We start from the raw sequence: 23,381 nt of genomic DNA on the forward strand, positions 1-23,381 counted from the left end.
TATTGAATGATGGATAAGTATCTGCCTGTACTTCTCAGCATTGAGGAGACCATTAATTCTGACCAAATCCCCAACTCCATTTGCAGAAATGCAGCCCCAAACTTACAAGGAACCTCCACCATGCTTCACTGTTGCCTGCAGACACTCATTTGTGTACCGCTCTCCAGCCCTTCGGCGAACAAACTGCCTTTTGCTACAGCCAAACATTTCAAATTTTGACTCATCAGTCCAGAGCATCTGCTGCCATTTTTCTGCACCCCAGTTCCTGTGTTTTCGTGCATAGTTGAGTCGCTTGGCCTTGTTTCCACATCGGAGGTATGACTTTTTGGCCACAAGTCTTCCATGAAGGCCACTTCTGACCAGACTTCTCCGGACAGTAGATGGGTGTACCAGGGTCCCACTGTTTTCTGCCAATTCTGAGCTGATGGCACTGCTGGACATCTTCCGATTGCGAAGGGAAGTAAGCATGATGTGTCTTTCATCTGCTGCAGTAAGTTTCCTTGGCCGACCACTGCGTCTACGGTCCTCAACGTTGCCCTTTTCTTTGTGCTTCTTCAAAAGAGCTTGGAAAGCACATCTGGAAACCCCTGTCTGCCTTGAAATTTCTGCCTGGGAGAACCCTTGCTGATGCAGTATAACTACCTTGTGTCTTGTTGCTGTGCTCAGTCTTGCCATGGTGTATGACTTTTGACAGTAAACTGTCTTCAGCAACCTCACCTTGTTAGTTGAGTTTGGCTGTTCCTCACCCAGTTTTATTCCTCCTACACAGCTGTTTCTGTTTCAGTTAATGATTGTGTTTCAACCTACATATTGAATTGATGATCATTAGCACCTGTTTGGTATAATTGTTTAATCATACACCTGACTATATGCATACAAAATCCCTGACTTTGTGCAAGTGTACCTAGAAGAATTGATGTTGTTTTGAAGGCAAAGGGTGGTCACACCAAATATGGATTTGATTTAGATTTTTCTTCTGTTCACTCACTTTGCATTTAGTTAATTGATAAATATAATCTATTAACATGTCTATTTTTGAACGCATTCTTACTTTACAGCATTTTTTCACACCTGCCTAAAACTTTTGCACAGTACTGTATATGGAAAAACAATGTATACTATAGTTGCAGAAACAGCGCACTGAAATACACGTCTTGGTTCATTACAGTGTTAAAAAATAAACACGAAAAACACCAAATATCAGAACAAACAGCTGTTTACTAATACTACACTGATGTGTAAAACAAAAAGTATACATAGTACTGTATTGTACACATAGTACTACAACAACATACTATCAGTATCCTTAAAAACAGTAAACAAACTTGGTATACAGGACTTACATTTAATACAGAAGAATCATTTTAAAAGAAGCAGTTGTCCAATGTCGTTTGTTTTTTTATGATTCGCCACCTCCAGCTGTAAATCACTCTCAATTTTGCGTGCAGCTTCATAGTCAATTTCAAAATGCTGGACACAACAGATTTTGAGATGCCAAACTTTTCTGCTACCCATACTTGTTTAGTACCGGGTTCACGTAGTACCTCCAGAATCCGAACTTTATCGGCTGTAGTATGGTCTACACGTTTTGAAACCATGATGACAGACGATAATCAGACTCGATAAATGTACAGCTGCGTTATGAAAACTGATACATAGACGCTGCGATGCGTGCGCGCGCCGTAGCCACCGAAAGTGTAAAAAAAAGTTGGCAGTAAGCAGTAGACAGTTGCTAATATCTGAAATCCATCAACATTAAAGTCTTTGGGATGGGATTGGTTCCTGTGAAAATGTTCTTAATAATGATGGTTGTCTTTAAATCAGGGTTGCTAATAACCGGCATCTACTGTACTTTATCTACGCTATTACCAACCTTTTCCTGTTCTGCAACGTTTGGCCTGGAAACAGTCTTAATGCTCACAGAGATACTGGGGCTTACATGTTCTGAGCCATCTTCAGGACCACTGTCATCTGCAACAACAAAAAAATGCAGACCACCAGCCCAAAAATTTAAGACATGCAGTTTCCCCCCCCCCCACAAAATACAAAGAAAATACATTATGTACATTGCAAAGTATTATCTACACTGTAAAAGGATAAATAACATGTAGAACAACATAGGACAATTAACCTGATTCAAAGAGAGAACCACAGTCATAATCATTTTTCAAACTAGAGGGTTTTGGTAGGGGCAGGAAATTGAGGTAAGAGATCCAATATCCCACACAGTCATATTAACGCATGCTTGAATGTGGAGAATTGTAACACACCTTGTTACGTCTCTGCTTATTGTACACAGAGACGTAACAAGGTGTGTGTGTGTGTGTGTGTGTGTGTGTGTCTATATATATATATATTCGTACCTTCTTCTACAGATGGCAAATCTAATTCTTCCTCCAGTGCCATTCCATCTTCTTCATCCTTATTCTCCAAGTCTGATGTGACTTCTTCGAGATCATAGTTCAGAGAAGGGCCTAGATCTTTGGATCTACTTTTATGGCCTTTGTCCACGTCAGAAGCCGTCCTATTGGGGGGGGAGGAGAAAGTGCAGGTTTCTAAATTCAAAGTACAAAATCGAAAGCATATATTACAGCCCCTTTCACACTGGCATGCTCTGCACAGGTCGCCATTTCAGACTGCTTTTTGAAGAAGCAGAGTCAACCTGGGTGACAAAAGCAAGTACACAATATGCGTACCCAATGCAAGCAGCAAGGTTCACATGACCACCCTTTCATCTGTTCAGGCTGTCAAGATTGCGTGCTTGTTACGGACGCTTCCATCCAAGCTTCTCTGGATTGAATTGTCTGCCCAAATGTTGATTAGAGCAAATGTTTCTTCATCCCTGCTGCAATCTAGCTCATGGTGTGTCTCAATCAACAGAAATATGGCTAAACAGAAATGTTCCTTGCGAAAGTGAAACCTTCACGCAGGTGTGGCTGTTTGTTACTTCGTCCACCCATCATGGACCCTGGTAGGAGCAACAGTGTGAAAGGGACTTAAGAAAAAAAAAATACTGTGCTAGTTTGTATATCACTCACTCTGAATCATACCCATGCTGTGACTCAAAGATCTCCTGGTCTAAAAGAGTGATGGGGGTTTCAGCTGATGCAGGATAACCAGTATCCACACTGCTTTCTCTCTCCACCTTTGACCTGTGCTCTTGTTGGAAAACTGGAGCTACGATATACTCTCGTTCTGGAACCTGTGGGAGGAAAACTTGTGGTCAAGTTTGAACGGTACAAGTATGAATTAGAATTATAAATCAAAGAATCTTTTGTGTCACCGAAGAATTATATTTTCTCACCAATAGGTCTAGCTACTTGGGGTTAATAATCACAAACAAGGGGCTCCTGAGTGGCACATCCAATAAAGGCTCTCCGCGTGGAGTGCAGGATGCACGCTATAGCCTGGATATTGCAGGTTCGAATCCAGGCTATGCCATTGCCGCTCGGGTAGGGAGGGATTAGGTCGGCAGGGCAATCCACAGTTCACTGTGCAACAGCGACCCCTGTGGCTGATAGGGCGCCTGCGGGTCTGTAGTGGAGCCATTCAGATCTGTGTTGTCCTCCGGCACTACAGTTCTGGTGGCTTCGCTGTGGATCCGCAGTGCGAAAAATTACGGATTGGCAGGAACACGTTTCGGAGGACGCGTGTTTCAGCCTCCGTTTCCCGAGTCGCCAGGGGTTTGCAGCGGTGAACCGGGATAAAAATAATAATTGGGCATTCCAAATTGGGGAGAAAACCGGGGTAAAAAAACATTATTGACGACTAAATTAAAAAAAAAAAAAAAATCAAAAACAAAGGACACCCATGTGAAAAAGTTCAGCAACTTTATTATTTGTATTATTACTGTATATGTTATGTAAAAAAATATTTTCAAATCAATAGACAATTATATATGTTGGAGGTAAGTTAGAACTCGGGGGATCCTTTTAATATCTGCATTAGCTAGCAGAATTATAATACTACTAGATAATGCAAATATTAACACATTTCTGACTTTAACAGTAACATATGCATTGCAAGAATTACTGAAAAAGCATGTACATTACTAGTGCCTTAAAAGCAGTCTCTTATGAACACCCGGTTTACCCTTGAATGAAGGTGCTTGTCCACCAGCAGCCCTGCTGAGTACCTCCTCTCCAGCATCCAGAGAGAGCTGAGAATGGCCGGTGCCGAAGCCTTCACTCGGATCACAGTGCTGTACTCCAGCAGCCTCTGTGCTTTACTGGGTCCGCACAGGAGCCTGCGGTCCGACCACCGAATCATCCATTCCAGCAGCCTCCCTGTGAGCCTGAACCGGGACTGCAGCTCTGGAGTCAGCTCATCCACAGGCGGGTCCACATCCTTGGGCAGCAAAGCCTTATAAATGTAGGCTTCGGTCTGAGGCGTCCGGGGAGTGGAGCACAAGGGATCACACGTGCTTTGGCTGTACAATGAAACAGATCTTGGGGTGGGCATTGATTCTGGGGAACCATCCTGACGAGGAGGGGACGACGGTTGCCGCCTAAGGCCGAACAAACCTTTCTGTTTGCCTTTATGAGCACCAGGGAAATACTTATTAGCATTAAGGTTGGTTTCTGATGGATCTGCCATAGAGCTAGATGGTCTCTGGCTTGACTGTGCACTCCAGGTCTCGCTGTGCACAGACACTGGTTTCCCCAGAGGAGCAGGGTGAGGTCCCAGGACCAGGTGATAGCAGCTGCCAGCTCTGAAGATGTTGCTGCTGCCCTTCTGGTTCTGCCGACGTTTCAGAGTGGTGTGCACATCAAACAGGAGGGAGTTGAGCTCGTGCTCTCGGAGGTGCGAGGAGAAGCAGGCGAGGAAGGGAATGCCGGGGTCTTGGTTATTTACCAGGCCCTTCTCCAGCATGTAGCTCAAGAACAGCTCTAAGAATCGGACATACTCATCGTCATCACATTCAAACTCCCAGGATCCTACTACAGGTAGTGCCAGGGGGTCCAGCACATGGCCTTCAACTTTTTCAGCATTCAACTTTAGTTTTCTGTTCGGTTTATCTGACACTTTCTTTTTATCAGGCATCAGCTCCATACTTTGAGGTTTACTGTGTCTGTTGTGAAACAACATTGAGAGTAGAGTTTTAATCCAGCCATACTGTACAAACACACAACCTAATGCTTGCATTGTGTGTAAAAACAATTAACCTCCATCTGTTCTTAAACCCCCTTTTTTTTTTTTTAATTACGTTTCAACAAAGTTTGAACAATCTGAACTGTTCTGCCACTACCCATGGCATTTAATCACAACAGACACAAAACTGCTCACCAATAGTGACGTACCTCTGATTTATTTCAACTTCATCCCTACTGTCCTCTCCTTGCAGTTGCTCTGAAATGGTATCTGCTGTGTCATCACTGTATACCTGAGGTCTCCCAAAGTCAGTTAAAGTGCTCTGGCTCAGGCTGGTCCCCAGTGAAAACCTGTCACAGAGGGGATTGTCATTCTCTGCCACGCCCTCCTCAGCCCTCTCCCAGATGTGAAACTCCACAGGACCAATGTTTCTCGCTATACGTTTTAGCTGTTTGCATCTCTGCTTCAGAAGATCTTGGATAACAACTGACATCATTTCGTCTCTTTCAGGACCTGGAAACACATTGTGGAATCTTATGTTGGAACAAATATACTATAAGAAGGTTTTTTTTTCTTTAATAGTAATGGGAAATATTTTGATCAGTATGCTGTTATCTTATTTAAATTGTAAATGGAACCCATCGGTGCAAAAACTGTTTTATTTTTTTTTAACAGAAAAATGCAATCAGTTTTCTTCATCACAGTTGTTGTTTGTTTTGTTATTCGGCACTTTTTAAAACTGAAAATTGAATTAAAATGTAATCCTAGTATAGGTACTATAAATACTGCATGGAACTTCACATTCAACTTCAGCTCTATGTCGACCATTTAAGCCCCTTACTAACAAGACAAGAAACCACACACTTAAGGCTTTAATTGAATCTAGGGATGAATGGATTGCCTCACAATAAGAAAGTCTGAGATGGTATACAGCATTACCTTTGACAGTGGAATGTCTTAGACGTTGCAGGAGACAGTTATATTTTTCCCTCAGTGGAACTCGTACAGAATCCTCCTGCTCAGGAAACACTTTCACAAGGACCTCTGCCACCTAAACCAGGAGCACACGTAATTAACACTGGATATAACTAGAATAACAAACATAATCGTATTCCCTATTGTGGAAGTTATGAAATGAAACCTTTTCATTATTGTTCACTTGTTTGTACCTTCCGTATTGGAGGCAGTTCCCCCACGAGGCTTAGGATTACATCTTGAGTGATTTCTTCAGCGTTCATAAACCTAGCAAAGGGCAGCAAGCGACAAGCCCACTCCAGAGCATCAAGACAGTGCTCCGCCACCCCAGCATCATACTCCACAGCTCCCACATAGCCCTGAAAGAAATTATTCAGTAAGGTGACATGCTTTTAGTAAATGGTCATTTGCCATCATTTCCCCAGATAAAGTAACACTGTAGTGTAACATGTTTTAAGACCTAATTGCTGGGGTAGATGGACTACCCTCTTAACAGAAGTTCAGTCAGCATACACATTCATAAATGTTGCTACTAATAAAGAATCATCTGGGCGCTAGGCTGAGGTATTTCAAACTTGCCAGTTGGTGCAACACATTTCTGATCACTACAACCCCTGTACATTTACCTTTCTTACTAAAGCATCCCTGGAAAAGCAGCTGCACTTTAAACATAAATAACCGTCAATTCATACAGTACCTCTGGGTCCCTCGCACTGTTCCTTGCAAGCTGGTATTTCCTACAGCTTGCTGATAATCGTTCTCGAACATGGAACATCCAGCACAGGCTGCAAAGTTCTCGGAAAGTACCTAATAAGAAAAAAAAAAAAAATGTCATGAAACTTCAAAGCATCTGTGTAAGCATTTCATTAAAATCTGTTGGTGCGTTGACTCAATTGTAATGACAATGCAATATAAAGATGGGCTCATACTTATTGCACGGATTGACACTGGGTCAGACTGCTGATCTCCACTGGGTCCTGGCTTGAAGAAACCTCTTCTGCTTGCATATTTAAGCAGGGAGTCTGGGAAAGAGTTCAACTGAGGCTGAGAACCCTTAAGTCGAATCTATAAAACAGAATCAGTGGGTGGTCTAGAATACAGTTGCAATTAAATCTACACAAATAAAAAAATCTTAAATAACTGCATTTGTATACCATATCTTATTTGTATACTACATTTTAGAAATTATGTTGATAAAAATCAAGATAAAAAAAGAAGATAAAAAGAAACAAATAGGTTTAATGGTCCCCTTAGGTTGGCATCTCTGTGTAGCTAGCCTAGCTTGTTTTAAATAGATATAATAGATCCCTAATGTTTATAATCTTGACGTTGCAATTGTCTGTACTTTTGTGTTCAATAACATTCTAAACAACTAAAGACCTGGTTATATGTTTGTAACATAAGCAATTGTGTCTAGAACGTTTACAAATACTGTGCTCAGAGGAGGTTCACCTTATTCATGATTTTGCGGCTGTGTTTTAGTTTCTGGATGTACCACTGTGCAGATGGAAGGGAGCAGCGAGCTGCCCTGAAGAGCAGCAGCACCCTCTGAAGCACACCAGACACTCTCTGACGGGAAACCAGCTCTGCTGTTAGTGCCACATCCACTGAACTAGCCTGGCAAAAACAAGAGAATTTAGACAACCCGATACTCCTGTGTAGATGGAAGTCTGTGCATTATTAAACCATGAAACATCATGAAACAGTACATAACAAAAGAGATATAATCATGGCAACATTATGCCTATTCAGAAGTGTTTTGTTGATGTGATCTACGTATATAGTATTTTTATAAACCTGTAACAAACCTCAGTGTCTAAAGCAGGCTGGGGGCAATACAGAGGCGGTGCTGGGAGATACAGCCCATCCGGCACCAAGCCAGACAGCTTTGCAGTCAGGTCTTTGGCAGTCTGCATCAGTAAGTCAAAGGTTTCTGAGAGGATGTCTGCATCAGCCATGACTGCTGCCTTCAGTATCTCCTGTACTGAACTGAACAGCAAGTCAGCATCTTCTTCTTCAATGGAGTCTTTGAAAGACAGACAAATACCTTAGCTGGCATGTCTTCAAATAGGTGGTTCAAGCATATTTTAAATGAACTTTGCCAATACTAATTTGCTAATATAATTATGGTGCTAAAGACAGCATATGGTTCCACCTAAAGCATATTATATCTGGGTGATCTGAAAATTTAACAAATTAGACTTACAGAAAACATTATCAACTTAATATTTTGCACACTTTATCAACATTTCACAGTTGCTAATAAGCAGAGATGTAATGATTTACAATACAGTACCAAGTTACTACGTTGAAGGAAAACCAGTACCCTATTTTTCGCCTAGTCAACACGATTAGGACTCTGAAAAAAGTGTACATTAACTGTTAAAAAAAGAAATTATTTTTGAAAATACCCGTGAACTGCTTGTAGTTTTTTGGCACTGTATTAGGAGACTTGTCTGGCTCTTCAGGGTCTGCTTGTCTCCCAAGTAGAGACTGGAGTTTGTCCTGAAAAATCTGTGTTGGATGTAGATCAGAGGGAAGGTGTAGTTCTCTCCATTTAAGTCTGTAAACATATTTGTTATTAAACGCTTTGCATTGTAACACAAGATATTAACAGCACTGACAGACTAAAGTCAAAACATGTGTCTACTTGACTTGAGTTCTACCTTCGAAAGAGCACAAGAAACGTATCAAGGCGGCATTGAAATATAAGTACTGTACAACATTTGTTTTGACAATAATTCTTTGTGAATAATAACTAGCAAATTCTGACTGAATTCTGATAAGAAACCTGACCAATGAGGGTACAAATATATAGACTTACTATGTGATGAGAAAGTGATGCCTACAAAAGAAAACTTTCACCAACTGGCTTGTGGTTTAATGTTCCTTACATTCAGCCATTTCTCATCACCTATTCTCATGTCATGTTCTATACAGATATATAGTGCATTCTTGCTAATGGAATGAGCATTGATTGCAAATTCAATGGCATGATGGATTTTTATTTTTATTTTTTTTAAGAAGCAGCATATACAACATACCCTGATAAGTTCAAATTGCTCTGACAATAAAGGTTGTAGGCTAGACTTAAAGAGACAGCCATTTTCCAGTCTCCAAGCCTGTGAGCCAACCAGGCTGCCTCGGGTACCAAACCACCAATCAGCAGCAAGTCCAGGGCATACTCCACTGTCCACACTGCAGACAGGTGCTGGTCTCGCACGATGCTGGCAATGAGAGAGTGCTGCAGGGGAATAACTCGAGGCAGGGCGTCTGGAAACAGAAACAGGGAGATCAGCCACAACAACCGAGAATAGACAAGGATTTTTTGGGGGAAAAAAACAAACAACAACTACATCTCAAAATATTAAATGTGGGAGAAGAATATGTAAGTCTAAGACCATTATGTTCAGGAGTCAGGATTGCCTCTTTAAAAGATAAGGACTAAACATGTTTTTGAAACATCAAATGAAATTAGACAGTATGCTACTTCTGGTCCACATGTTTTACTGCTAGATTCAATAGCAAGGTAACACCTTGGTAATTCCAGCTTTGACAGAAGTGCCTTGTTCCAGCAATTCAAAGGTTATCCTTATTTGAAGCGCTAATTTACAATGTAAAAATAGCAGTAGAAAGATCAACCATGACATGAGTTACTGCAAATGGCGCTTACCTGGCTTACTCTGCAGCGGCGGCAAGATGTCTACGTTGTGAGGAGGAAGCACGTACAGCGGCTGATTGGTGAAATAGGCAGCCATGAACCGGGCCATGGACTGAATCACAGCACAAGCTGCCTCACTGTGTACGTCTTTGATTAACCAGGTTTCAGGGACATGGCATTCATCCACTGAAGAGGTAAAAATATATATATATATTTTTTTTAAATGGTAACAATAGCAGAAAGAGAACTACTTGTACCATCTGTTTTTCAAATTCAGTGATCACAAACAAGAATACATTTATAAAACCTTGAATCCATTGTATCAATCAAGATAGATACTTTACAGCAGCTAACTATCCATACAGAATATAGAAATACTAAAAGAAAATTCAATGACAAAACATTTCAACTAAGTATTTTTCAATGTCTTCAAAGTATTGACACTGACTTCTAGTTTATTAAGTTATTTTTTGTATTTCTAAATTTTGCTACATTTTGTTTATAGTTATAAATGAAATACTGTGTACAGTTGCAGACAAAACTATTTGGGCAGTTAAAAAAAAATAGAAACCATAAATTTTTCTAATTGTTCTATTGTAAGACATAAATTAAAGTAAAGATTCGGCTTTATAATAAAATAACAAATTATTACATAACATGCATAAAATGAAAAATAACATGCAAAAACTAATTTGTGTTTTTTTTTTTTTTTTTTAACTGCCCAAATACTTTTGTCTGCAATTGTACATAATGATATCAATACTTAATGAGACTCAGAATAAAGGAAATAGAGTCTATACAAGAAAACCCCAAAAGTGGTAGACAAGGAAACAAAAGGAGGTTCCAACATGTAAGAGAGAATCTAATTGCAAGAGCACACCTGTGAATGTTTCAATGTCATCAGAGTACAGCTGGGATCGTCTGAGCACCTCTCTCGCCAAGTGGTCACACAGCCCCTGGGCTGCACTCAGATTGTAGTGGTACAAGTGAGAGTACAGGATCGCCAAGTAATACCGGGTTTGCAGGAAGCAGGCTCTTTTACCATCTGGGAACAGAAAGGGAAAATATGTTTTCGAAAGAGTGCTAGATCTACAGTAACTCACAGATTGTTATCATTATTTTTTTTCTTTTATAAAAAATGTAGTAGTCGCCAATTAATTTTACCCTGCTTTTCTCCCAATTTGACATATCCAATTGTATTTTAAGCTCAGCTCACCGCTACCAGCCCTGCGCTGACTCAGGAGTGGCGAAGACGAACACACGCTGTCCTCCGAAGCGTGTGCCATCAGCCGACCGCTTTTTTTCACTCTGCAGGCCTGCCACTTAGCCAACCCAGAGCTACAGCGTAGAAGGACAACGCAGTCAATTGTTTGCCGCCCCCTGGGAGCTCCCATCCACAGTCGGCAGTGGAATAGCCTGGACTCGAACCGGCGACCTCTAGACTACAGGGCGCATCCTGCACTCCATGAGGAGCGTCTTTACCGGATGCGCCACTCGGGAGCCCCACAGATTTTTATTAAGACTGCAAAACAATTGAGCTCATAGAGAAGAAATACTTTTCATGAATGCAAGATGTGAGTAACAAAGTAATTAATTCATAATTTTAACCAATTGATTAAACAAGGAGCACAAACTCCTACTTGGTGCACACATCTTGTGTGCATATCAGTCTGTATAATACTGTACTTATTTAAGACATGCCTACAAGTAGCATCACAGTGAGGATCAGACAGACAGATGAATTATAGCACTAATCCTTATTGCTCTATTATTTACAGTTTGGTTAATTTACCTTTTACCATCTCCTCCTGTAGAGTTGCCCTCCAGATCTGCAGGCACCCAGGATAGGATCCAAGCAAAAAACTATGCTCTCCTTAAAAAGGAAAAGGATTTGCTAACACGCATACCGTTGTTTCTGTAGTGTACACCTGAACAGCAACACACAATTCTAAATAATTCTGCAAATAAAATCCCAAATCACGAAAGAAACTTTAGGAACATCTGGCAAATTTGACCCAACAACTGCACAACCTAAAACCAGCAGCTTACACAGCCATAAACTGTTGATATCACTTTGAAATTAATATTTATACAAACATTACATGTATGAATGAAATCCTAAGCAAGGGCAGTCAATATATTTGATGTATGCCTTAAATGGAATAACAGTGAACTTGCAACTCAAACCTGCGACAGAGTTCAGTTTCCTGCTCTTCCCTAGTGTTTGCCCAGCTGCCTGAAGTGCTGCCTGGATCTGGGCTAGGAGGTAAGTCGTCCAGGATTCTTCGTGCTGCAATGTTTGGTCAGCCGGATGACTGCCCTGCTGGACTGCCTGTCTGTGGAGACTGGCCTGGTAGAGGAGTGTCTGGTGGTACAGCATCTTCCAGACTTCAACCAGCCTGTGCACAAAAAAAAAAAAAAGAAAAAGAAAATAACATTTGAAAGCACCAACATGCTTCAACATTGCTGAAAGAAGCAGAACATTTTTTACTATGCTTTTTAAGTAATGTATTATATTTCTTCCTGAATAAAGTGTTACTACTTAAGGTAGACTGAAACATTATCTGCATATGGCATAGGTGCCCCCTACACCCCCCCTCAGGAAATACTGGTGACTTACCTCTTTATAATCATTCAAAATAATAAGAAAGACTGTAAAAATATAAAAACATTGTAATGCAGGTATGCAGACCGTCAAATGAACCTCTTTTTTTACATAAAGAATAAACAGAAATTTAAAAGACTGGCTTGGTGGAAGTCAAATGGAGTCATATTATATCCGTTTCCATGGCACTGTTACTGTAAGGTTTTAAAAAAAAAAAAAAGTGTAGCGGACCAGGCATGAGTTGCATAAATACAGCAAATGAACTTTTAATGGAAGTAGAGATGGTTTATTTTATTAAACTGTCTGCATACAAGCAGCGATGTGCAATTCTCAGTCTGTTCCTAATATAACACTACAGAGACACACACACACAAGGAAAAAAAAAAAATAGTTTGATTCTCTTAATGGCAGATTAACCACACAACAAATAAAGAAAACAAATACTTACAGGTAGCAGTTTCGTTATATTAATAAATAAATTGCATAAGTTTGATGGCTCTTTTTTTATGAAAGTAAACATTCTCAATGTTTAATATAAATGTTAAAATAAGACAAAAATAATCTGTATTACAGTTATTTTTATTTCATTTCACAGAAAAACTTAATTTGTGGTCTGTGTGGTCCAGTGGTTAAAGAAAGGGGCTTGTAACCAGGAGGTCCCCGGTTCAAATCCCACCTCAGCCACTGACTCATTGTGTGACCCTGAGCAAGTCACTTAACCTCCTTGTGCTCAGTCTTTCGGGTAAGACGTAGTTGTAAGTGACTCTGCAGCTGATGCATAGCTCACACACCCTAGTCTCTGTAAGTCGCCTTGGATAAAGGCGTCTGCTAAATAAACAAATAATAATAATAATAATAGGAGGAGGCTTTCTGCTTTTCCACCTGGCTTTCCCCCTCACTAGTCCATGCTAGCACCCTACCTGTTAGATGGTTGCTGGTTGTGACCCACTGTCTGAGATGACGGCAAGCTGAAGGCAAACAGTTTCTGAATGTGCCCTTGATCCTGCAGGAATGGGACTGCGAATGAATCAGACACATTGTCTGCACCTTGTTGCGATGCCAGTAGATGGAAGCCACCTCGGGGGGTGTAGATTGTGTTAAGGTAGCGGGAAGTCAGTTTCAAAACAAAGAGGCACCCTGAGAGAGATTGAGAGGAGGCCCAGTCGTTCTGTGGGAAAAGGATGAGCTGGACAACCTCCTTGGTCAGCTCAACTGTCAGACCAAAGCACTGACTGTGAGCCATGTCCCAGTACAGGGCTGTAAGGAAGTGTTTGAAGAGGCGGAGGACTCGATAGATCCACGGATCTTTCTTCACGGCCCTTTTGAGCGCTCTGTCTCCGAAGGTCTTGATAGAAGCTGGGAGGGGGCAGTCCATGAACTGAATCAAGTGGGCAAAACGGACAAAACAGCGGATGGTGTGTCTCAAGAGCAGATCCTTCTGCTCCACCCTCCCAAGCGACACTGCCACGCTCCACGCTGTCAGGAGGTTCCTCTGGACGCGCCCCATCTCTGCGAAGGTGTCGCAGGTATCGGCTGCGGAGTCAGGCTTGGCATGGATAGTGTCGAACATGGAGGCGAACTCCAGCCGACCCCCATCCACAGCAGATTCACTGGGGAAGGGGCTGCCATCATCGGATTCATCTTCACCACGCTGCACACCGGAAAACAAGCACAATCACATGGCATGATTGCACATCTCTTGACAAAATAAGCCACTGATTTATTTCGGGGAAAAAATAAAGCAAGGACTTTACCTGAGAATCTGCTGTTTTACCATAAAGACCCGTAGGCTCATCTTCTAGCAGGAATCGTGGTATAGTGGCCAATGTGGAGTCCTTGCACCTTGCATCCTGCTGAGTGCTGACTTTTAGGGAACTCATGAACTGCAGTCTTGATCTTTCCTTTGGCTAATAATAAATGAGTAATACAATGAGAATATATAATTAAAACATTTCTCTTCAGAAAAAGAATTACCACAAGAGAATGTACATAATCAATCATATATTCATCAAATTCTGTAGAGCAGTAATGGAGATGTCCAACCAGGCCATAAGCGCATTGAAAACTAGGTGACCGTAACTTTGATAACCTTAGATAAGTTTCACCTCAACTGAGTGAGTGGACCTCAAGAACTGAAAGAAGTTTGACTATGCATGTGTGCCTTTGTGGTCTCATGTTTTGTTTAAAAAATACAAATTCAGAATTTCCTTTCAAAAAATCTTGGAGAACACAGTACTTTTTTTGAAGTGATAAACCAATTTGCACCTGAGCTGCCAAAAGAGTGTGTCTGGCTTTCTCCAGCCTTTGTGTGGTATCCACCAGAATGGAGTTAATGAAGGCAGAAGGCGAGGAGTTGCTAGAGACTCTGAGGACAGTCACCATGTAGCCGTCAGAGACGATGAGGTAGGGCAGGCGCGTGTGCGATGTCACAGAAAACCGTTGTCTCATGAGGTCATTCACAGAGGCACATGAGCTGACAGAGTGCTGAGAGTCATGGGACTGTAGGACAGACTGTGGGGGCCTGGAGAAAGAAACAATAACTAAGAACAGCAAGCATAGACAAAATTAAAAGGGTCCGGATAACTTATATTTATTTATTAAACTTTTTATACCAGGGCTCCCGAGTGGCGCATCCAGTAAAGGCGCTCCTCGCAGGATGTGCCCTATAGCCTGGAGATCGCAGGTTCGAATCCAGGCTATGTCACAGCTGACCGTGACCGAGAGTTCCTAGGGGGCGGCGCACAATTGGCTGAGCGCTGCCCGGGTAGGGAGGGCTTAGGTCGGCAGGGGAATCCACGGCTCACCGCGCATCAGCGACCCCTGTGGCCGATAGGGCGCCTGTGGCTCTGCAGCGGAGCCGCCAGATCTGTGTTGTCCTCCGGCACTATAGGTCTGGTGGCATTGCTGTGGATCTGCAGTGCGAAAAATGACGGCTTGGAAGGAGCACGTTTCGGAGGACGCGTGTTCCAACCTCCGTTTCCCGAGTCGGCGGGGGGTTGCGAGCGGTGAGCCGGGGATACAGATAATAATTGGGCATGCTAAATTGGGGTGAAAACCGGGGTAAAAATAATTGGCGACGACTAAATTAAAAAAAAAAAAAAAACTTTTTATACCAGGATAGCACCTATGATATTTCGTGTGTAGGGAGATCACAGCATGCCACTACACATGCATTACAAAGATAATTTTCATTATCCCATGCAATCCAGCCATTGCAAACAGGCTTCAGCAAGTACGATTTGTATAGTTTGTTCCACTTTCCTAAATTAGTTTTCAAACCCACAGGGAGGGCTTTCCAGCAAGATGATAGTAGGACCAGCAAACAGCCTAATTCTAAATGACCTCTTGTGTGTTGTAGCTGTTTAACCCATCACTGATACTGTAACTCTCTGGTAGAAGTAGAGTGGAAGACAGCAGTATGTGCACAAACTGAAACATGTTTAGAAATGAGGCTGGTGAGGGAGGATATGAATGTAGTTACTACAGCAGAAAAACATTTAGAAAGAGGAGACAGAAAAGTAAAATAACCAGAAAAAAGTGACGTGACAAAAATGCATTATAAAAAGTGACATGCCTACTTAAAATGAATCTAATATGTTGCTTCATAACACGGCAGGGTCCATTTAAATCATGTAAACAGCAGTGGCACTGATAATCACGCAAGCAATTACAATACTAACTATGTGCTTGTTGCAAACGTAGAAAGAACATCAGGACAAATCATGCATGTGCAGAGAATAACATTGCACAAGTGTCTTTTTAACCGAGAGAACATACAAAACATGAACTGCATGAGGAATGCTAGTTCTTCCATAAAAAAAATAATAAAATACTCTACATATTTAACAAAGTGTAATTATGAGGAGCATAACCCTAAACCATAGAAAGTGAATTGCTAAAAGCACATTCAGTCTAATGAAAACATCGGCTATTCAGCTAATATAAGGAATTTATCTGCTTGCGTCCTGTACTTTCTACTCCGAACAGACTGTATAGGCAAATCATGTTATGGCCTATATACAACCCTTACTACTATACTTACATGGTAAATATGATACAATGACCATGTTCAGCAGGAGAAAGCGAAGAAAAGACAGAGCAGAAGACTATGTAGAGAAGAAACAGAAATACAGTTGAAATATGGATAAAGAAGAAGAGGCATTTATAGCATGGGAGTTTAAAAAAATGGAACCGACAGCAAAGACAAATTGTCCAATAGTTGCTACATACAGGAATATATTTTTTGTGTTAACAATCCACTTACTTGTTCTGTAACCCCCCCCCTCCCCATACTGTGGCCCAAATTAAATGAAACAGCCCATATAGACACAAAATTAACTTAAAAAATATGACTACTTTAGGTGCCCAATAAAAAGGCTGTTTTCAGATAAAAAAAGACAACTGGCTGCAGATTGGATACTATTTATCACATTATATTTACAGTACAGTTAAGAGATATTTTGTTTTTAAGTGTAGTGTACGATGATGCAAACATTCTGAATTCCAATAAACAACGAGGTCTGCAGAGACATTTATTTGGAACTCAGAGGATAAATTTGGACTCTTTATCCTCTGAGTTCACTGCACTTAAACAAATCATCGCTATTATATACTGTTACTTTATGAAAAAGTACCTTAAAACATGTAATTCCACTTCATACCCTACAGAAATCAAAAGCTGTAGTGTATCGTGACATAGAGCGATCTGATTGGTTGTAAAGGTTGTGATGGTGTATAATAGTTAATACAAGTTATTAAAAAAATTAATGTGTAAATGCTGTTAATAAGCCACCATGAAATAGCATGTAGTTTATCAATCCCTATGCACAAGTTAAAATGGAAATATACTATCAAAATGCTCATTTATTAGCTAGCATGAACCTCTGCTAAAATAATTTGACTCACCTGTAGGTTATCAAGGGATGAAGAGGAATAAACTCTGCTGGTCCAAACTCCACAGAGCAGCCAAAAGTAGTGAGAGTGAGCAGGTCCCCTAGGCGAGTCACAAACAACAGGGATCCTCGTTTCAGCATGCAGGCCAGGTAGAGATTATCAGGAGTCCAGCTCATATCACCCACCCAGTACGACCTACAAACCAGAGACAAGTATTGGGGGCAGCTTCGGTACCTGGGATCAATCACATTTAAGATTATGTATAGGTTGTTTTCTTGTCTTCTGAACTCCTTTGTGATTTTCTGTCTGTTAAACTGGGAAATTCAAACTTGACACACAATGACTAAATTACAACCCTTGTTGTGCATTTGCCTTTATCAATAGAAAGAAATTATTATGACTTTAAAAAAAAATAAACAGCATTAGCCTTATTTTCAAATCAATTCAAACATAGATGGGGCTCGAATTGTTCTCGTAAACATGTACATATATAAGCACCAGGTTACTCCAAGTTAAAATACAGAATACCTTAAAAGAACGACCATGTTGCTGTACTTACCTGACATATTTTGAAGGCACAGAGAGATCCTTGCTGCCACAACCTTTGAGACTGCTTGAGATGGTTATGAAGTTAAGAGTGCTCACAAACAGGACTTGGGAGGCCTATTAAAATATTTAAAGTTAATATAAGGATTATGGATATGAATTCCATGCTTCATGTGCGAGTGTGTGTGCATAACTGTGTGTAATGTTCCTGAATGATATATACTACTCTCTATGCTTTTACCTTGGCATCCTTCTGATTTACAGCAATAGCCAACAGTAGCCCATCTCCTGAAAAAGCCGTCACCAGGGCACCTCTGGACTTCACGGAATCACACTTTGGAACCAGGCTGGCCAGGGGGTACTTCCGGGTTACCCACTGCACGTTGTATGGCACAGAGCTATAATTAGGACAAAACAAAAAGAAGGAAAGTACTTTAACATATAAATATGTCACCAACAAACATCCTCCATGGCTGTGAATACCAAATTAGAGCTATTAACATCATGAAAAACACAGATCACCATGACCTATAGCCACTATATGTACATCCCCAGATTCTAATAAAAGATGTAACCAAGTTTTATTACAATTGGATACGTGGTTCTCTAGATATTCTTACAAAATGTAGCTGTGACAGGCATATTCTTTTATCATTCTTCACGTCACAATGCTCAATCATAACTTAAAACTTATAAGAAACTAGGTCAAGTAGAAAACGCTCTGGCTAGTGCACTGAAGACACAAGCCAAAACATTTGCCAACTTAGAAGTGTTGCTTCATATGATAGAAGCCTACATTCTCATACTCTCAATAACTAAATAATGTCCCTAGCCAGTTTCATCACAACTGGATAAGCACTTCTCTAATTAAATTCAAAACACATTACATGCCTACGTACGGACAAACAACTACCTGTCAGACTAAAGCTTTAGGTCTTATATGCTCTCCACTTACTCACTTAGACCACAAGTTACCATAACTAGAACAAATGAAAATGTTCTTTGTTGTTGGAGTTTTCTTTTTGTGTTTTATTGCATGCAATACTAGTTAAGCACAAAAATGTTCTCCATTTTGGATTTTAAAAGCACTTTATTTAAATTTTACCGAAGGGGAACTACTTGGCGATTCCTACCTGTAATGCCTTTCAGCATTTTCATACCACTGTAAATTCAATATAGTCACAACCAGCTTTTCTTCAGAAGTAAACACAAATGAACAGAAGCAACAGTCCCCAAGTGTCTGAAAGAGAAGGAACCAAAAATTGGGATTTTAGGAATAAAACAAAGCATGCAGGGGACATAATGTAAGGGGAATAGTGTCTCAGAATCTGATATTCTCAATAACTAAATCATCTTCATACCAAATTTCATTAGAAAAAGATAAGCAATTCTCCAGATATATGGAAAAAGTGAAGTGTGACATACTCTATGTATGTATGTATATACAACCACATCTACTATATCCCCTTTGCAGGGGATAAATACTGCCTTAAAAAGGTTAATTTTAGTTAGTTTTCGTTTATTCACTTTGTGTCCGCAGGTCCAGCACAGGTATATCTCAATAGCGCAAGCATTAATACAAAGAGAAACCTAAGCAGACTCAGTAAATAATAATCAAATCATTAGGAATCTTCCAGAAATAAAAAAGTCACAATACAGCCATCTTAGGTCTACTACAAAGTCAGATGAACAAAGGATCAAGAAAAACACATTTACAGAATACATGCCATATGGTACTTTTTATAAAACAGTGCCTTAATGTTATTTTCAACTGACATTTTCAACACCTCTAACCCACAAGTTCTGCGAATGGAGATTTTTAAAAATACTTTCACCTCTTCTTTAATGAAAATGCCATGCACCACGTTTTCTTTATCTGCAGTCGTAGGCAAGATCACAGTCTCAACAGGCTCTATCTGTGACCATCTTCCTATCACTGCAGGACCGGGTACAGCTGCTAAATCTCTGTTTTCAGTGCTCTCCCAGAGAAAAGTCTGTCCTGTTGGAGAAGCAAGGAGGACCCGCTTCCCATCTCCAGAGACAAGTAAGCAGAGTCTCACTGAGCACTCTGCAAAACACAAAGATATGCTTAATATAATTAATCTTAAAGAGATTCACAGTTATGAATTATTTTACATTATTTTCTAAGTTTACAAATTCTATCTTTCCTTCCCCTCTGCCTTTGTGTCCGGAGGGCACCAGAGCCCAACCGTATGTAAAAGTCTTTTACCAGTTTATTTTAGCATTGCTGTTTATCGGTTTTATAGTTATAGATAATCTCTAGTATCTGTATGATCCGGCACTGTATCAGTACTTCCACACAAGATGCAGAGAGTCTATATCCCAAAAAGCAACTTTCACTGTGATAACCAAGAAACATAAATACCCATGGAAGTCGTGACCACTTGGCTGACATCTTCTGCGGCTGCTACTGTTTTCAAGCAGTCCCTGTCTTTGTGCCATAGAAAGAGCTCACCTGAGCCCAGGATCCCTACCAGCCAAGCACCTGCTCAGAAACCAAGAAAAACTGCTTAGAGTCCTGTGCTAACTTGCATTATTCGCCACTGGCATTATGAATTGTACCATGAATGTAACGCTACTGTGCATTCCCCATGATATTTATGAATACTGTATGAATCAGCCTTAATGAAAGTAATATGTTTTACAAATGTATAGCAACATAAACCAGCTGTTTTATTTTTCCTCCCTATTCTTTTTTAAGATCTGAATCATGTTATACTTAACTTTGTGGTTCCAAATCTTTAAGGAACCAAATCTAAACTAAGCAGGTACTTTATTATGCTTGTATAAATGGATGTATTTAGGAAGAGCTTGTTTGTTGGGATGCTGTACAGAAAGATCAACGACTTGGGTGTATAAGAATGGTTAAATGATGCAGCATAATTTGGGGAATAATTCAGATTCTACCAGCTACACAGGCAGGAAATGTGTACATCTGTACCGTTTTTGGATGCAGTCATGGTGACCACATTTTTCAGCAGAGATTGAAGTTTTGGTGTTTTTTTCTTTGTTCTTCCTGACACAAGATTTATTTCGCTAATTCGCTTGTCATCCAAAAGGAAAACGCTTTCCTTTTCCTTTAAAAACAAAAAAGGAAAAAAAAGAAGGGGGACAATTAAAAAAGCAGTAAAATAAACACTACAGTAAATACAAATCCTTATTGAGGAACTTATCAAATAAAAAATAGGCATATATGTGGTTCATAGGTTTGGAAATCTTTTATCTATTGATAATACTGAGTGCAAGAAAAGTATCAATATAATCTAACATGGAAGCTATTTCTGAGAACTGTGTACTTTATCAGCCAATAATCAATGAAGAATATAGTAACAGTACCACCTCCCAAAAAACAGGAGAGGGGTATATTAGTAATGGCTTCCTTTAGTTATATTTAACTAAACAGAGGTCCTTTCTGGGGGAATATATCATTTACCTCTCCCAGCTATTTTCCTATCCCACAGTTTCAGTAAAAGAGGACTACACAGCAAGTTATATAATCAGGTTAAATGGTACGGTACTAAGGCTTAAGGGTAGGGGCAATACTGACATCAACTTTGAGCACAGTCCCTCACCTGTCCAAGCCAGCTAAACCGAGGCCAAGGCTTTTTCCTCTTGATGCTGGAGGACAGCAGCACCTCCAGTTTCACCTCCATTCTGAACAGCTGGGGGATCCCAGGGTCAGGCTGGCAAAATGCTGGCTACACCAACAAGGAAGCCAATCCTTTAAAAAAACACACACACACACACAGTTATGAACGAAATAATAACACCATAAAACGCTTAAAGGCAAGAATTGATGGCAATTGACCCAGTATCAATTTTTCATTTACTGGGCTTACAGATCACAATGACAGCCCTCAAACTTCACAGCCACTTGATATCAGACGTTATACAAATAACGTGTTCAGTCTTAAATCATTTTGGTTAAAAAAAAAAATAGCATTTGCTGTCTGTAGGCTACTTTACATATAATGAAGATAATTCATATTACCAGTTTCACAAAGCAAAGCAAATATCTCACTCGTATGCCGTACGTACGTACTAAATATTACCCTACATAAGATTTAAAAAACAAGCAGGTACAAATAAACACACATAACTGAAATGCAATACAGAAAACTATATGGCAATCCCTTTTAACATTTGGCTCCAATTTCTGATATCACTAATGTTTTATTGATATATATATTTTTTAAACCGGCTTGCCATAAAACCACAACTGTCATCCACTGCAAAGCGCGAGCGACAGGCCGATCCACGGGCATTTCCTAAGATAGCATCCCGTTTTCCAAGCTCAGTTAGCCGCCAGTGTATAATCACAGAGTATAACAACAAGCGAGAAATGTTCATAAAATAATGCATTACTTATACGTATAATACTTCTTTGTTGTTACAAGGATCCATTATTCCAGTCCGGTTACATCATTCAAAAATCAGAACAAGTTTAAATCTCCCTCGGCTTCCGGCATCAACAATAACTTCCCACGTCTTTATGTTTTATCTCACTGTGTAATTTTCAACATTACAGTATCTTGCCGCTTTAGCAAGCGAGAGTAGCGCCTAGACAACGGTGCAATGGCGCTCCATAGCGGCATCTACTGGGACTCCATGGAACTAGAATTCATTCGTGCCAGCACGATCGAAATACATTTGATACAAATGTGATAATGTCAACAAATACAATTAAATACCAGAACAATACATCTTCTAAATATAATTTAAACACATGATGGACATTTCATTACATATTTCAAGACTATATTTAATAATGCTGTTAATATTAATCTCATGTATAAAATGAGATGTATTTCACACATGGTTTGGTCTAACATGATATATAGGCCTACCAAAGGGTGGGTACGTCATTGGTAATGTGGATAAATAAAAAAATACAGACCATATTCCATGTAATTACCTGAAATTAGTATTTTAAAAACTATACGGAGGTTGTATTACAAATGACAATAACAGGTTTTACACTGAATTAACACAAAAGTGGTATCAATGCATTCAGCAAGGCCTGTGTTTTCGTTTAATATATCACAGTTATGAGTAATTTAATCATGTGCTGTTGTTAGGGGTCAAAGGTTACATCAAGTCATGTTTTGTGCTGATTTTGGACTTTCTGAGTTTAGATAACCCTCAGATGTGTTCTGCCAGAGCTAGAAGTGATTAAGAAAGTTTACAATATTACTCAGATTATGTGTCAGCTTTTTACCAATTATATTTGACCCATGTCTTACCGTTTGGTTTTGACAGAGTGTCAAAATTGCCCCTTTTTTTTTACAACGGAATGTGTCATTTTATGAACATTCCGTGAAAATGTACAGTATTCTGATTACCTAAAATCTATGCAAGTTATACATCTATTAAACACTCTTTGTTTCTCCATTATGTTAAACATTATGTTTTTCAATATTTTCAGAGGTAGAAGAAATTTTTAGTTACTATTATCTATGCTCTCGGGCATAAAGTATTTCATCTTGTATATGTAACATGTTGCTTTAGGCCTATTATATCAGCTGAATCAACCTTAAGCTTCCTCAATTAAAAAGCATTTTCAGCAACTATTAAGTATTTTTCTGAATT

The 23,381-nt window shown here is 39.9% G+C and overlaps 1 protein-coding gene across 5 annotated transcripts in view; it reads right to left on the reverse strand.

Annotated features, from left to right (window-relative positions):
• Positions 1 to 22,428, reverse strand: part of cplane1 (ciliogenesis and planar polarity effector 1) — a 39,800-nt gene extending 17,372 nt beyond the window's left edge. For 4 of the 5 annotated variants that reach the window (XM_059024906.1, XM_059024902.1, XM_059024914.1 and 1 more), the window contains exons 1-29: positions 22,158 to 22,428; positions 21,365 to 21,513; positions 20,734 to 20,869; positions 20,158 to 20,277; positions 19,607 to 19,839; positions 18,905 to 19,011; positions 18,013 to 18,169; positions 17,785 to 17,888; positions 17,238 to 17,459; positions 14,598 to 14,853; positions 14,087 to 14,239; positions 13,253 to 13,983; positions 11,915 to 12,126; positions 11,520 to 11,600; positions 10,608 to 10,772; positions 9,740 to 9,913; positions 9,111 to 9,339; positions 8,478 to 8,629; positions 7,875 to 8,092; positions 7,519 to 7,683; positions 6,996 to 7,131; positions 6,764 to 6,873; positions 6,261 to 6,425; positions 6,031 to 6,142; positions 5,301 to 5,604; positions 4,093 to 5,071; positions 3,039 to 3,202; positions 2,364 to 2,524; positions 1,874 to 1,971 (exon numbers count right to left, since the gene is read on the reverse strand). In XM_059024906.1, coding sequence (XP_058880889.1) covers positions 1,874 to 1,971; positions 2,364 to 2,524; positions 3,039 to 3,202; positions 4,093 to 5,071; positions 5,301 to 5,604; positions 6,031 to 6,142; positions 6,261 to 6,425; positions 6,764 to 6,873; positions 6,996 to 7,131; positions 7,519 to 7,683; positions 7,875 to 8,092; positions 8,478 to 8,629; positions 9,111 to 9,339; positions 9,740 to 9,913; positions 10,608 to 10,772; positions 11,520 to 11,600; positions 11,915 to 12,126; positions 13,253 to 13,983; positions 14,087 to 14,239; positions 14,598 to 14,853; positions 17,238 to 17,459; positions 17,785 to 17,888; positions 18,013 to 18,169; positions 18,905 to 19,011; positions 19,607 to 19,839; positions 20,158 to 20,277; positions 20,734 to 20,869; positions 21,365 to 21,445 — 5,925 coding nt within the window. In that variant the 5' untranslated portion in view covers positions 21,446 to 21,513; positions 22,158 to 22,428. The remainder of the gene's footprint in view (positions 1 to 1,873; positions 1,972 to 2,363; positions 2,525 to 3,038; positions 3,203 to 4,092; positions 5,072 to 5,300; positions 5,605 to 6,030; positions 6,143 to 6,260; positions 6,426 to 6,763; positions 6,874 to 6,995; positions 7,132 to 7,518; positions 7,684 to 7,874; positions 8,093 to 8,477; positions 8,630 to 9,110; positions 9,340 to 9,739; positions 9,914 to 10,607; positions 10,773 to 11,519; positions 11,601 to 11,914; positions 12,127 to 13,252; positions 13,984 to 14,086; positions 14,240 to 14,597; positions 14,854 to 17,237; positions 17,460 to 17,784; positions 17,889 to 18,012; positions 18,170 to 18,904; positions 19,012 to 19,606; positions 19,840 to 20,157; positions 20,278 to 20,733; positions 20,870 to 21,364; positions 21,514 to 22,157) is intronic. The other variant, XM_059024895.1, reaches the window with a different exon arrangement.
• Positions 22,429 to 23,381: the final 953 nt, after the last annotated feature.

This window comes from Acipenser ruthenus, chromosome 1 (genome assembly GCF_902713425.1).
Source record: "Acipenser ruthenus chromosome 1, fAciRut3.2 maternal haplotype, whole genome shotgun sequence".
NCBI classification, from domain to species: Eukaryota; Metazoa; Chordata; class Actinopteri; order Acipenseriformes; family Acipenseridae; genus Acipenser; species Acipenser ruthenus.